General features: G+C 37.2%; 1 protein-coding gene across 1 annotated transcript; it reads left to right on the forward strand.

The window, feature by feature from the left end:
• The first annotated feature begins 6 nt into the window (after positions 1-6).
• Positions 7-12,309, forward strand: LOC120002440 (AP-2 complex subunit alpha-1-like). Its single transcript, XM_038851223.1, has 27 exons — positions 7-444; positions 2,738-2,869; positions 3,336-3,461; positions 4,089-4,151; positions 4,247-4,344; positions 4,442-4,649; positions 4,930-5,001; positions 5,079-5,171; positions 5,373-5,474; positions 5,595-5,692; positions 5,816-5,897; positions 6,032-6,120; positions 6,563-6,668; positions 6,764-6,829; positions 7,420-7,526; positions 7,621-7,725; positions 7,829-7,949; positions 8,097-8,282; positions 8,394-8,627; positions 9,355-9,435; positions 9,593-9,757; positions 9,844-9,930; positions 10,018-10,143; positions 10,874-10,954; positions 11,035-11,106; positions 11,487-11,566; positions 11,648-12,309. Exons 1-27 carry the CDS (start codon positions 313-315, stop codon positions 11,799-11,801), a joined length of 3,066 nt encoding a protein of 1,021 aa, XP_038707151.1. The 5' UTR covers positions 7-312; the 3' UTR covers positions 11,802-12,309.
• Positions 12,310-13,477: the final 1,168 nt, after the last annotated feature.

Genomic DNA, 13,477 nt, shown 5'->3' on the forward strand with positions numbered 1-13,477 from the left:
TGGAAAAATGAGATTGAAATGATGATAATACAAATACAGTGGTAAATTAAAAGTCGTCTCCCTTCACTAACCGATCTTCTCCGACGGACTTTCAATCTTCCTTCTCTCTCTAGATCACGCTCGCTTTCTATTTTTTCTTTGTTTCTTAATTATTTCTCTCTGTTAATCAACAACTCCGCTTGAAGATCTATCTCTACTCACGCGTAGATCCAATTGGAGAAGAAGGATCTAGAGGAGCTTGAATCAATAGAAGAGATAAGGAATTTCCGTTGGCAGTGGCGGCGGAGGGTTCCTGCCGATCTGTGAGAGCAGATGGCGCTTTCAGGGATGAGAGGTCTCTCCGTTTTCATCAGCGACATTCGCAATTGCCAGAACAAGGAGCAGGAGCGCCTTCGCGTTGACAAGGAGCTCGGTAACGTCCGTACCCGCTTCAAGAACGAGAAGGTTAGGGATTCTACTTTTACTTCTTCCATTTTATTCATCCCATTCGCTCTTTATGTATGGCCTACGTACATTGTACGTTTGGATGCATGTTTAGTGCAAGTTTAACGTATTCTTTGTTTAAATTGTGGTGCTACTGTGAGAGAATTTATCGCTAGCTACTCAGTTTACTCCTTGAATGAGGTTTGAGAGGTCGAGTAAGTAGGTTTATGACCGGGATTTGGTAATTTGATAGTCCTTTCGTGAATGAATGTGGCAAATTAGCGTCGAATAGCAATATGGAATTTGTTTGTGATGAATATAGTGAGCAGTGATCAAAACATAGCTTAGGAGGTATTTTTAAGAAGTTTGCATGCCATCTATTGAAGTTTACACTTGCATTGTGCTGAATGTTGTAGTCTTCTGAAGATGAAACATGTCTTGAGGAGGGGTGATGCTGTGCAACATGTATTTTAGACGTGGCCATTTGATTGGGAGCTTTGGGGCTCTAGTTGGATTAAATTTGAATTGGGGGTTTCAAGCATCTGTAGATTAACCAGAACTTGGATCCTTTTCTGATTGGAAAAGAAGTTAAATGAAGCAGCTAGGGGATGAACAACTAGAACTTATTTTTGGCTTTATGTGTTATTTTTCTGTGCTAAGGTTAAATAGTCTTATGGCACGGGGAAAGGAGACACCATTATCATAGACCAGAGAAACCTCTTGCACAAGGTTCTTGCCACTGCAGGATATATGGGGACTTGGGCAACCTTATTTTAGTCAGTAAAGACCCAAGACCCTGATTTAGTAGTTTGAATCCATGAAACCAGGGTCATAGTGGAAAATCCACCACTGCTGACCAGATCAAGCCCCTTCAGAGACAGCAGTAAACGAAAAGCAGCTTTATTTGCCTTTCGTGTTTATGTTTTTTTTTTGGAATTATTTCTTATTTTGAAACCATTGGTGGCCACTGCATGATGCAAGGTTTGGATTAAAAGTAAGGTGACTTGATTGCTGAAATATTGTTGCTGACTGTGTGGCAACTTATTAAAGTGTGATGGCCAAGAATAACCATCTGAATTCGTTTTTCCATAACATATGATGAATATAAATATGCATTATTTAACATTGAGCATTGATTGCTCAAAATTTTGGTATGATATCCCATTATGTACTATTCAAAAAAAAATGATGCCCAGTTATTCGAACTTTTAGTTTGCCTTTTTTGTTTTTTCGCTTTCAATGTTGCTCTGCTGGGAATAATGTTCTATTTGAACTTGGTCATTTTCATTTGTAGTAGAAGAAAACTGTTGCTCAAGAAAAAAGAATGTTAGAGAAGAAACCGAACAAATGTGGTGCCACGTATTGGTACATTTGAAAATAAAATAGTCATATTCCTGATCAACTGCATTGGAGTTTTCGTTCTTTCCAAAAGGCATTTTGTTTCCTTATGCTATATTTGTTCAAAAGTTGCCAAAGAAATCAAGTCAAATTGGGCTAAGCATTGATTTCTTGCACATTGTTCCAGCTACCACTGAAGTGATGCCTGTTATAAATGAAATGACTTCCCTTAGCATACCGAACTATTTACGATTTAAAGTAAGATGTCCTAGGCTCCTAGCTTCACCTCATTTTGTCTACATGGGAAACAGTTATTCAGGAGGAAAAAGAATAATAGTAATCCATCAATTTTTAAATGTTTTTGAATCGATGGTTAGAAAATTCCATATATGATCTTCAAGGCCATCAATGTTAGTTCACTTCAAATATTGCTTTTTCAAACCTCTTTCCATGGAAAATCCTCTTTACGAACTCGCTCGACTTGATTTTGAAGTTACGAAGAAGAAAAGCTTTTACCTTAAATGCCCTTCCCCTCTATTCCGAGTTATCCTTAGTATATTTGCATGTATTACATAAGTTAAATCCAATCAGATCACCTAGACTTTGACATATAAAATGCCCTTCATTGGCCATGTTTTAGGACTTTCATCTTAGTGCGTCTTTTTGATACTCACTATGACTCTGTCAATTACCTTTAGTTACTCCAGAGGTTCTGATGAAGCCTCAAACCATCTTTGTCGTCCTTCCATGTATATTTCCTTTTGTAACGTGGAACTTGTATGAGTTTCCATATTATATTTTAGAATGCTTCGAATACAACTTTTGGAGTCTGGAGGGGAAGAAATGGCACTCTTTACTGTTGAAATTCCTGGGTATTATTGTCTCTCTGTGAATATTCACTCACCCGAAAACAAAATAATGTTAGCATCCTATTAAATTGAATGATTATTTATTGGAACATTTTTTCTTTTACCAGGGTTTGACTCCTTATGAAAAGAAGAAATATGTATGGAAAATGCTCTACATATATATGCTTGGTTATGACGTAGATTTTGGCCACATGGAAGCTGTTTCTTTGATATCCGCTCCCAAGTATCCAGAAAAGCAGGTAGAATCATTTTTGCTTTCCCATTTTTGAATGTCCTTTGAACTTCTAAAAAATTAAAGTGGTTTGTGGATGGAATTATGGCAGACTGTGCTTTTGATGATAAGTTGAGTCGTTGTAAGCAATGATTATATCACCAATTTTTTCTCTTCACAATAATGTGTTGCGAGCAAAACTACTGTTGCATGTACAAAACTGCAAAAACTATAAAATTAGAAGTGGTGGAACATTCAACATTACCCTTTGAGGTAGCCTAATACGTTTTTGGTTTCTCATAATCTTGAGCTTTGTCTTGACGATAGTAACCACAATGAGAAGAAAGATCGACAACTTATGCATTCCTTAAGAAGAAATATTTCTCATATTTAATGGAAATCCTAAAACATATTGATGCAATCTCATGTTCTCTATACTCTGATAACTTCACTCTAGTGCTTATTTAACTTCATTGAGCTGTAAATGCCTGCAGGTTGGGTACATAGTGACGTCAAGCTTGCTTAATGAGAACCATGATTTCTTGAGATTAGCAATAAATACTGTCCGCAATGATATTATTGGTCGGAATGAGACTTTTCAATGCCTTGCATTGACTATGGTATGGCTACAGGAGAGCTTGTAAAGATATTTAATTTGATTGATATGCTTTTATGCGTGAGCAAAATGAACTGTTTTGCATTCTTAAAACATAAAATAAATGAAATATGTATACTCTGTCCTCATTCGTTTGCCTGAGCAGAGATTAAGAACCTCAAGATTAGGTCAAGAAACTTATTTTTCTTTCATCTTCTTTTGCCTTTGGTTGCTTCACATAAATCATGATGACTGTGGATTTGAATATTCTTGAAAGTCGTTTAACTAGATAAGAATTAAGAAATACAGTTTCTTTTTGATATTTGGTCAGATTTAATGGGATGGGAGAACTCTGTGCCGATGCTTTTAAAATGAATGGCCCAGTGGTAGAGTTACAGGCGAACATGCTACTAACAATAGTTATAGGCAAACATGTGGCTCATTGGTAGAGTTACAGTGGTGCAACCTAGAGGTCACAAGGAAACAGTAAGGTCTTTGTACATCATGCATGTCCCCAACCCCGCCCACTACGGGGAACCTTGTGCAAGAGAGTTGTTTACCTTTTTTTACCTCTTGGTATATACCTTTTATAGCGCATTTTGCAATATCTCTGATCTTGTGTTGTGTACTGCCATATGGAATTCATCTTTAGGTTGGAAATATTGGCGGGAGGGAATTTGCTGAATCATTGGCTCCTGATGTTCAAAAGCTACTTGTAAGAGAACTTGGATTTATAAATTCCCCATTGGCATCTATAGGTTATTGCTTGTGTTGACTTTATTTTATTTTATTTTCTCTTTTATGTTTCAGATTTCGAGCAGCTGCAGACCTCTCGTGAGAAAAAAAGCTGCACTATGTCTACTGCGCCTGTTTAGGAAAAATCCTGATGTTGTGAATGTCGATGGCTGGTATAATTGGCTGATGAATTCCTCACAACATGCAGTTCCCCTAATTTTACTTTTTGATGGTTCTCATTTTATTTCTCTATTTTTCCTGATGGAAAAGGGCGGATCGGATGGCACAGCTTTTAGATGAACGTGATCTTGGTGTTTTGACATCTTCTATGAGCCTTCTGGTTGCTTTAGTCTCAAATAACCATGAAGCATATTGGAGTTGTCTTCCAAAGTGTGTTAAGATATTGGAGAGGCTTGCTAGGAACCAAGATGTTCCACAAGAATATACTTACTATGGCATCCCATCCCCCTGGCTCCAGGTTTGTATGTTCTCTTAATTGGTAAATTCGTAAATAACAGCTGCCAAATATACTTCCTATGTGGTTCATGAAAAACTTGTGCTCATTGTAGTTACTGATGTGAAATTTTTTGTTTATGATTATTTATTTCTGTTCTGGAGAATTCATTTTCCGTTGATTTTTGTTAAGGTTTTCTACTTGTTTGGTTGTTGACTAGTAACTACTAAATTTTTTTGAAACTACTTATATGTTGATCTATACTCGACATATTTCTGCTGATTTTTTTTTTTGGTGAATACAGGTTAAGACAATGAGGGCTCTTCAGTATTTTCCGACTATTGAAGACCCAAATACCAGAAAGTCACTATTTGAGGTTCTACTTTCTCACGATACAAACAGTCATTGTCATCAAATCCTTTGGTTCAATAAAAACTGAATTTATGGTTTCAGGTTTTACAACGGATATTGATGGGAACTGATGTTGTGAAAAATGTTAATAAGAACAATGCTTCTCATGCTGTTCTCTTTGAAGCCCTAGCTCTTGTAAGTTGCAACCTCAAAGAGCTTTCCAATGCTTTTATAGAATTATCTTCTAGAATCATTAGTTGTTATGATATTATTTGTTGTTGGCAAATTTGTTATATGCTTTCACCATTAATCGAATATGATACATATATATTCTAATTTTTAGGCACTTTAAGTGACTTGTCACTATTTTTATTGTATTGTAAACTATATTCCCAGGTGATGCATCTTGATGCTGAAAAAGAGATGATGTCTCAGTGCGTTGCCCTTCTTGGAAAATTTATTGCTGTGCGTGAACCAAATATCCGATATCTTGGCTTGGTAGGTTGTGGAGAGACTCTAAATAAACAGTTTATTTATCATCATAATCATTATTAAGTTTGCGAAATGGAGCAAATGATACTTGATTGAACGTTACATTACTCTGTTGCTTTGATGCAGGAGAATATGACTCGGATGCTGATGGTCACAGATGTCCAGGATATTATTAAAAGACATCAGGCTCAGATCATCACCTCATTAAAGGATCCAGACGTTAGGTAATGTATGACTGTTGCTAGTCATTTTATTATGTGTATCAGTACTCTTTTTATGTTTTGTGCTCCATCTATTTGTACTTGTGGAATTTACTTTTGCTACCTGAATATGATTTTGCAATCCAGTATCCGTAGGCGTGCTCTTGATTTGCTTTATGGTATGTGTGATGTTTCAAATGCTAAGGACATAGTTGAAGAATTATTGCAGGTATTAGATGTTTGACACTGTTTTCTCACTCTGTATATATATATATATTTTTTTTTCCATTGTTTCATCTCAGTAATTAAGAGGTTTCTGAGGTACACAATGATCACTCTAGCAACTTTTTGTTCAAATTTCAGTATCTGAACACTGCAGACTTTGCCATGCGCGAAGAATTGTCACTTAAGGCTGCTATTCTTGCAGAAAAGTTTGCCCCCGATCTCTCATGGTAAATTTTTCTTCTCTGTAACAAATGCAATCTTGGATCAAATTCTTGTGCTGCAAGATTTCTAGATTTACCTGGAAAAACTGTGAGACCGAAGGAGTGAGGATACAAGAGCGAGCATGGTTACTGACTAACAATAGATTCTTACATTTTAGGTGACTCTGTATAGACCTTAAGGTAATGTGTGACTTCTCCACGTGCTTCTTGCGTATTATGCATGCTTATTTTAGACTTCTACCAAGTTCATCTCTGGCCTCAGTATGACCATTTGCCTCATTTATTGCAACCTTCTTTATTCCTGGATTGCCTCTTGGAACTGTTAAACATGGGTGTTTGACTCTGAAACCATAAGCTATTGCAACAGTCGAAATGGCAAGTCTGTACGTTATTTCTTATTGCATGTAACATATACGCGTCTGATATTATTTTTTCTTAATATTGCTAGGTATGTGGACGTGATCCTTCAGTTAATTGACAAGGCAGGAGATTTTGTTAGTGATGACATATGGTTTCGGGTTGTACAATTTGTTACGAACAATGAAGACCTGCAGGTAAAGAAAAGTTTGTTGAAATGAGATACTTGTATTTCAGGCTCAAATGTTTATTAAAGTAGTCTTTTTAACTAAGGTTTGATGTATTTGGTCAGCCCTATGCTGCTGCAAAAGCCAGAGATTATCTTGACAAACCTGCTATTCATGAGACCATGGTTAAGGTATTGTCTGGTGACTCTGAATTTATGATAAAACTGCTTCATGGGTTGTATAACATGTTAAGATAATATCATATAGAATTGCATGAACTATTTTACTTCTCCCATTATCAAATTATGGTTGCCATGTACCGCTGTGAATGGGTACGTTCCACCTTGATGGAGATTCTGCAAACCCGAACCTTACAATGGAGCAAGGAAAGTTTGGCTGCAACATTCTCTTAGAAAGTCAAATTTTTGGTAGTTGTCCCTGAAACCTACATTGTGGTGCACCATCTTTCACGGTGGAGAGCTCAAACAGTTTTAATTAACATCAGTGCTTAAGTTTTTCAAAACTTTTATTAATTCACTAGAGATTATATAAATACATAAAAGCCAGACAGATTTTTGGTAGTTGTCACTGCAACCTACGTTGTGGTGAGCCATCTTTCATGGTGGAGAGCTCAAAGAGTTTTAGTTAATTAGCATTAGTGCTTAAGTTTTTCAAAACTATATTAGTTCACCAGAGATTATATAGTTACATGAAAGAATTAAAAGAAATTTTAAATGTGGGAATATTTAATTTCCTTTTGGTATTGGCCTACATGCAACAGGTAAGCGCTCATCTCCTGGGAGAATTTGGCCATCTTTTGGCCAGACGGCCTGGATGTAGTCCAAAGGAATTATTTAGCATCTTACATGAAAAGCTTCCTACTGTGTCGTAAGAGCAGCTAACCTCTGCTTTTCTTCTCGTCTTCTTATCTTTGTTTTCGATTCTGTGTTGCATATCTTAAATTACTTAAATGCATCCGCAGGACTTTTACCATACCTATTCTGCTTTCAACTTATGCCAAGATCTTAATGCATACTCAACCCCCAGACCCTGAACTGCAGAATCAGATTTGGGCAATATTTAACAAGTTTGTTTTTTCTTCAGACACTGCCTTTTTTTTTATATGGGTATTGTTGATTATTCACAGAATACTGCAAGTGTTTTTCTAACTCTGTTTTGCATCCTATTAGATACGAGAGTTGCATTGATGCTGAGATACAACAACGAGCTGTTGAGTATTTTGCCTTGAGTAGGAAGGGTGCAGCTTTAATGGATATACTGGCTGAAATGCCAAAATTCCCGGAGCGCCAGGTATGTTTATTCTTCTTTTCAATTCGTCTTTGAGAAGCAGTAACTTCTTCTGTACTTCCTTGAAATCAGTCGATTTGTTGATAATATCGATTGAGGGTTCGGTTGCAGAGTAGTTCCTAACTAAAAACTCTTTTCTTTTGAATTTAGTCTGCATTGATAAAAAGAGCAGAAGATACAGAAGTTGATACTGCAGACCAAAGTGCTATCAAATTGCGAGCACAGCAACAACAAATGTCAAATGCCTTGGTTGTAACTGACCAACGCCCAGTTAATGGAACGCCACCTGTCGGGCAGCTAAGTCTCGTTAAAGTTCCCAGCATGAGCAGCAATATGGTTAGTTCTTATTCTTTTGTGAAATCCAGATTTGAATATAGCATCAAGTTGTGGTTGAATTTTTTTATCCCATTGTATTGGGAGTTGATGTGTGTTTGAGTATTATGACAGGATAACAGTTCAGCAGACCAAGCATTGGCCCAGCCAAATGGTTTATTGAACAATGTGGATCAACCTCCTTCAGCGGATCTCCTTGGTGATCTTTTGGGACAACTAGCTATAGAAGGCCCTCCTGGGGCTGCTGTCCAATTTGACGATCATGCAGTGTCTGGATTGGAAGGTACTCCAAATGCAGTTGATGGAGCAGCCATTGTACCAGTTGGAGAGCAGACAAATTCTGTACAGGTTCCACATTATTTTTTCTGGAGCTTTTAGTTTTTTGTTCCCTTTGATGAATAATGTTTCATAGTGACCGTTGAAGAATCCTTTTTTTTTTTCCTTCCAGATTTTAGCAATTTTCTGTGTCATGTGTGGAAAAGAAATAGAGGAGATCGAAGATGATCATTGTTTCTGCATATGTTTTCTACAATCATCATTTTATAAACTACCTTATCACCAAATGTATTTTGAGAAATGCCGCATGTTGATTTTCTTTTTGCTATTTTAGACTTTGAAGCGAGTGAATTATTGGTTTTAAAAGCTGACTGGTGCTTTAATAGATTTGTTCAGCATTATTATGTGTCTTTTATACTAACATTTCTTTATTATCTAATTTATCTTTTATACTTGTATTTCTTATTTCTCAAAATTTGCTCCCTTTTTCATGGCTTTGATGTCATGCTTTTCCTTTTCTTTTCTTTTTTTCCATTGTTGGTATTTTACGTCTGAGTATATTCTCCAATTATTACTTATCCAATCCACAAATTTTGAAGTGAATAGGCTTTTTATGATTCCAGCATGTAACTGAATTTCATATTTCCCTGTCGATATGTGATATACTGCAACATCCTGCAAAATGCACCACTTTCCTATGTAGCAATGCATCCCTCTTCACTGACATCATCAGTGGATGTCTGGATGATAGTAACATGGTGTCTCTATTATTTACTGGTTTCTTTATTCACTCGTGCAGCCCATTGGCAATATCAATGAAAGATTCCAAGCTTTGTGCTTAAAGGATAGTGGGATTCTATACGAAGATCCTTTTATACAGGTTCATTATTTTCTATGTTCTTCCTTGAGTTGTCTATTCTGCTTAACTATCTTTAATGATGTTTCAAAGCAACACCTTGCTGTGGTGTTTTAGTTTGGCCTTGTATTTTCTAGCTTTCAGAAGGCTCTTTGTGATTCTTCTGTGAATGTCTTACCAGATTGGCATCAAAGCAGAGTGGCAAGCCCATCAGGGGCGTATTGTTCTTTTCTTGGGAAACAAGAATACTTCTCCACTTGTTTGTGTTCAGGCTCTAGTATTGCCTCCATCACATTTAAATATGGAGCTCTCTCTAGTACCTGAAACCATACCTCCACGGGCACAAGTGCGGATTACTTTTCACTCTTTTAATCAATTTGTGTTTGTTGATAATAATGGTGGATTATATTAATATTCCTTGTGGTTGTCTAGGTGCAATGCCCACTTGAAGTAGTGAATCTCCGGCCAAGCAGGGATGTTGCTGTTCTCGACTTCTCCTACAAGTTTGGTACCAACATGGTACTTAATCTTGTTATTGTTGTTGTTATTGTCCATGGGGTTCGATGTGATACTTAACATTTGTTGTTTTGTCTTCACCTTTGGTAGGTCAATGCCAAGCTCCGACTTCCTGCTATATTGAATAAATTTCTTCAGCCTATATCAGTGTTGGGTGAAGAGTTTTTCCTTCAGTGGAGATCACTTTCAGGACCACCTCTGAAGCTTCAAGAAGTTGTATGTATTTTCTTCTTTCTAAGTATGAATGAATTTTTTATTTAGTATAAAAATCACTTCCCTTCCAATGTTTTGTTTGTGTAATCTTTTCCTTAAAAAAACCATTTTTGATTTAATTTTGAGTACATGTTTATTGCTACTTGTATTATCCCATCCCATCCATTAAGATTTCAGTTAACAGCATTGTTTACTCCTCTAATTCCAACACTACCTATGGGTCACAGCTTCAAATCTTGGAAAGTCTTTCACAATATGTGGCCAAGGCTGCATGTATCTTGCCCTTCCCCTGGCCTCCATTGCAGGAACCTTGTGCACAGGAGTTGTTTTTTTTTTAGATGTCTGTTGAATTCATTTCCATGAGTAATATTTGCTCTCAATTGATTTAATTTTTGTTTCCATAAGTAATCTTTGCTGTCAATTGAGTTCATTTTTGTCGTACCTATACCAAGTTATTGTCGAGAAAACACTTTTAACTCCTCTTCTGAGCTACATAATGGCTTATTTTCTCACTGTTGTGGTAAAGCAGATATTTTGCTTGATGTTTGCAAGGGGTCAATTATCATTTCTTACCATTGTTGTAATACATTTAATTCATTGATCCCTCGAAGAAATGTGTAAATATGCCTCTGTTTAAATATCGAGCTCAAGAAATGTGTAAATATGCCTCTGTTTGAACATCGAGTTCTATATTGACCTGTCTATTTCCCATATTTTCTTTTTGATTATGCAGGTTAGAGGTGTAAGACCGATGCCTCTCTTAGAAATGACAAATTTATTTAATAGTTTGCGGTTGATGGTTTGTCCAGGGCTTGTAAGTTATTCTTCCTTTACGACTTTGCCTTCTGTCTGTTCATTATAGTAGAAATTTCACTGTTTGGTATTGTGTTTTAGGACCCAAATCCAAATAATCTGGTTGCAAGCACCACCTTTTACTCGGAGAGTACAAAAGCCATGCTTTGCTTGGTGAGAAATATAGTTCTGTTTCTTGCTGTTCGTCTGGATATGACAAATTCATATTGCCATAAAATTTAATATTCATACATCGTATAAATGCATAGTACATGAATTTGAACAACTGCTACTTGACTACAATGCCTGCTGCCCTTGTTGAAAGCCAGCTGTTTTATTTAGTACTACTGTTTTATCTGTACACAATTCATCTTTATTTTTTGATTTATGTCAAGGGACTGCATTTTTATATCGCTGCAAATGTTTCTTAAGATCCTTATGCAGATAGAGCACGTAAATTCAATAATGCCTTTGGCTCATGAAATTTGCTAATAAGTGTTTAATGCAGTTGAACTTGTATATGACAGCCTTTACTTTTGTTTGAATAAATTCAGATTAGGATTGAAACAGATCCAGCTGACAGAACGCAGTTGCGAATGACAGTTGCCTCTGGGGATCCCACATTAACATTTGAGTACGTGTCTCAATTCTCAGGCCATGTACTCCACTTTTAAGTTTTAAGACTTAATGGATTCTGGCGTCCATAAATATGCAGGTTGAAAGAATTCATTAAGGAACAATTAGTTAGCATTCCGACAGCAACCCGTGCACCTGCTCAGGTGCAACCAGCTCCTCCTCCAGTAGCGCAACCAACCAGTCCTGTGGTATCTTTGAATGATCCTGGAGCTTTGCTTGCTGGTCTGCTGTAAGGAAGTGCAATAGAATAATATTTGAGATTGGTTTGTACACTTGTAAACCTGATTTCTACAGCTGGCCCACTCATCTGCCGCGAGATGGACAAGGAATTCAAATTGACGATGCAGGGGCTGGCGGAACCAATCAACCAAAGGTGAGGTACTTGTGATCGGCTTAATTGTTCAAGTGGAATTCCTGCTGGGGTCGGTCAGGACTTTACATATTCTTTCAGCACAACTGCACTTGTGCTGTAATCTGTTTGTCTTTTGGGGTGAGGGGTTTTGTTTTTCACTTTCATTTTTCGCCTTCTCTTCTCAGTTTTACATGATTGGTTTTTGTAGTGCAATTTGATAGCCTGTATGATAAAGCATGGAGTAGAGCCAGTTGTAGAAGTGTTTTTTTTTTTTTTGGGTTCAAATAGGCATTATAGTTTCAGAGGAGTTGTAGAGGAAAATGGAGTAATTATTATAAACTCCAATTTCAATTTTTTAAATTTGCAGGTTTTCTGTTTTTCTTTTTTAAGCAATTCGCTGCCGCAGGTTTTCTTTATTACACACTATTGGCTTGTTTGGGAATGCTGTGAGGTGTTGTGAGGTATGGTGTAGTGCTGTGAGTTATAAAACTGTGGTGCTGTGAGGTGAGTTGGAACGTAAAAAGCTGTTTGGCTGAGGTATGGTGTAGTGCTGTGAGTTATAAAACTGTGGTGCTGTGAGGTGAGTTGGAACGTAAAAAACTGTTTGGCGCATCACTTTTAAAACTGCGGTGTGGTGCTGTGAGGTGCGTTTGGCGTATCTAAATTACGGTTATATTAGATGACTAATAATATTAATATAAAATAACTTAATGTTTATATTGTACATTAATCAAAAATAAAATAATTTATCTAATTTGATTACGTAGAACAATTCAACATACATTGTAAGCGTTTGGGAGTGTTGTGAGGTGTGGTGAGGTGCCGTGAGGTAAAAAGCTGTGGTGCTGTGAGGTGAGTTAAAACGCAAAAACTGTTTAGCGTGTCACAAAAAACTGTGGTGCTGTGAGGTGTGTTGCAATTGAACGCAGTGCAAACGCACTGTCAAACACCCACTATATTTTACGTGCCTACTATAGAGTATAGACCGGAAAATGGGCCAGGCCGCCCAAAAGACTTGGCCTGATTTTTTAGTAGCTTGGGCATGAATGTTTTGCTCAAAGGATGAGCCGGCCTCTGAAGTTCAGGGCCTTTAGGCACTTTTTTTTTTTCTGCTGAACTTGGATTTAGAATATTAAGCTTGAAACAGTGATAAACAGGTTGGAAGCACGTAAACCCAGCGCAATGTTAAAGTGTGGCCTCATAATATTAAGCTTATTCTCGTCCCAATTGACCATAGTACGGACCCTATAAAATGGGCCTGGCAGGCCAAGCCCGATACATTGATAATCACGTTTGAAGCCCGTGAACCCAGCCCAAGGTTGAAGTTTAGCCTCAAATTTTAATTCAGTGTATCAAGCTTCAGCCCGGTCCAATATGTTTTACAGAATTAGGCCATACATGGGCCGAGTGTGGGCCCAAATATTAGTTCCAGAGCTATCCGGCCCAATATCATAAATCAAAAAATTTAATCGGCCCAAGCTTCATTGGGCCCGGCCCCGATACGTTGATAATCAGGTTTGAAGCTAGCCTGAATTTTTTGAATTCAGTGTATCAAGC

Source organism: Tripterygium wilfordii, chromosome 7 (assembly GCF_013401445.1).
Source record: "Tripterygium wilfordii isolate XIE 37 chromosome 7, ASM1340144v1, whole genome shotgun sequence".
NCBI classification, from domain to species: domain Eukaryota; kingdom Viridiplantae; phylum Streptophyta; class Magnoliopsida; order Celastrales; family Celastraceae; genus Tripterygium; species Tripterygium wilfordii.

What these genes read in the sequence shown, in the direction of transcription:
- LOC120002440 (XM_038851223.1), top strand. Translation starts at nt 313, where the DNA reads ATGGCGCTTTCAGGGATGAGAGGTCTCTCCGTTTTCATCAGCGACATT. An exon ending in ATATCCGATATCTTGGCTTG is followed by an intron (nt 5,475 to 5,594) that starts GTAGGTTGTGGA and finishes GCTTTGATGCAG; the next exon opens with GAGAATATGACTCGGATGCT. An exon ending in CAAAATTCCCGGAGCGCCAG is followed by an intron (nt 7,950 to 8,096) that starts GTATGTTTATTC and finishes TTTTGAATTTAG; the next exon opens with TCTGCATTGATAAAAAGAGC.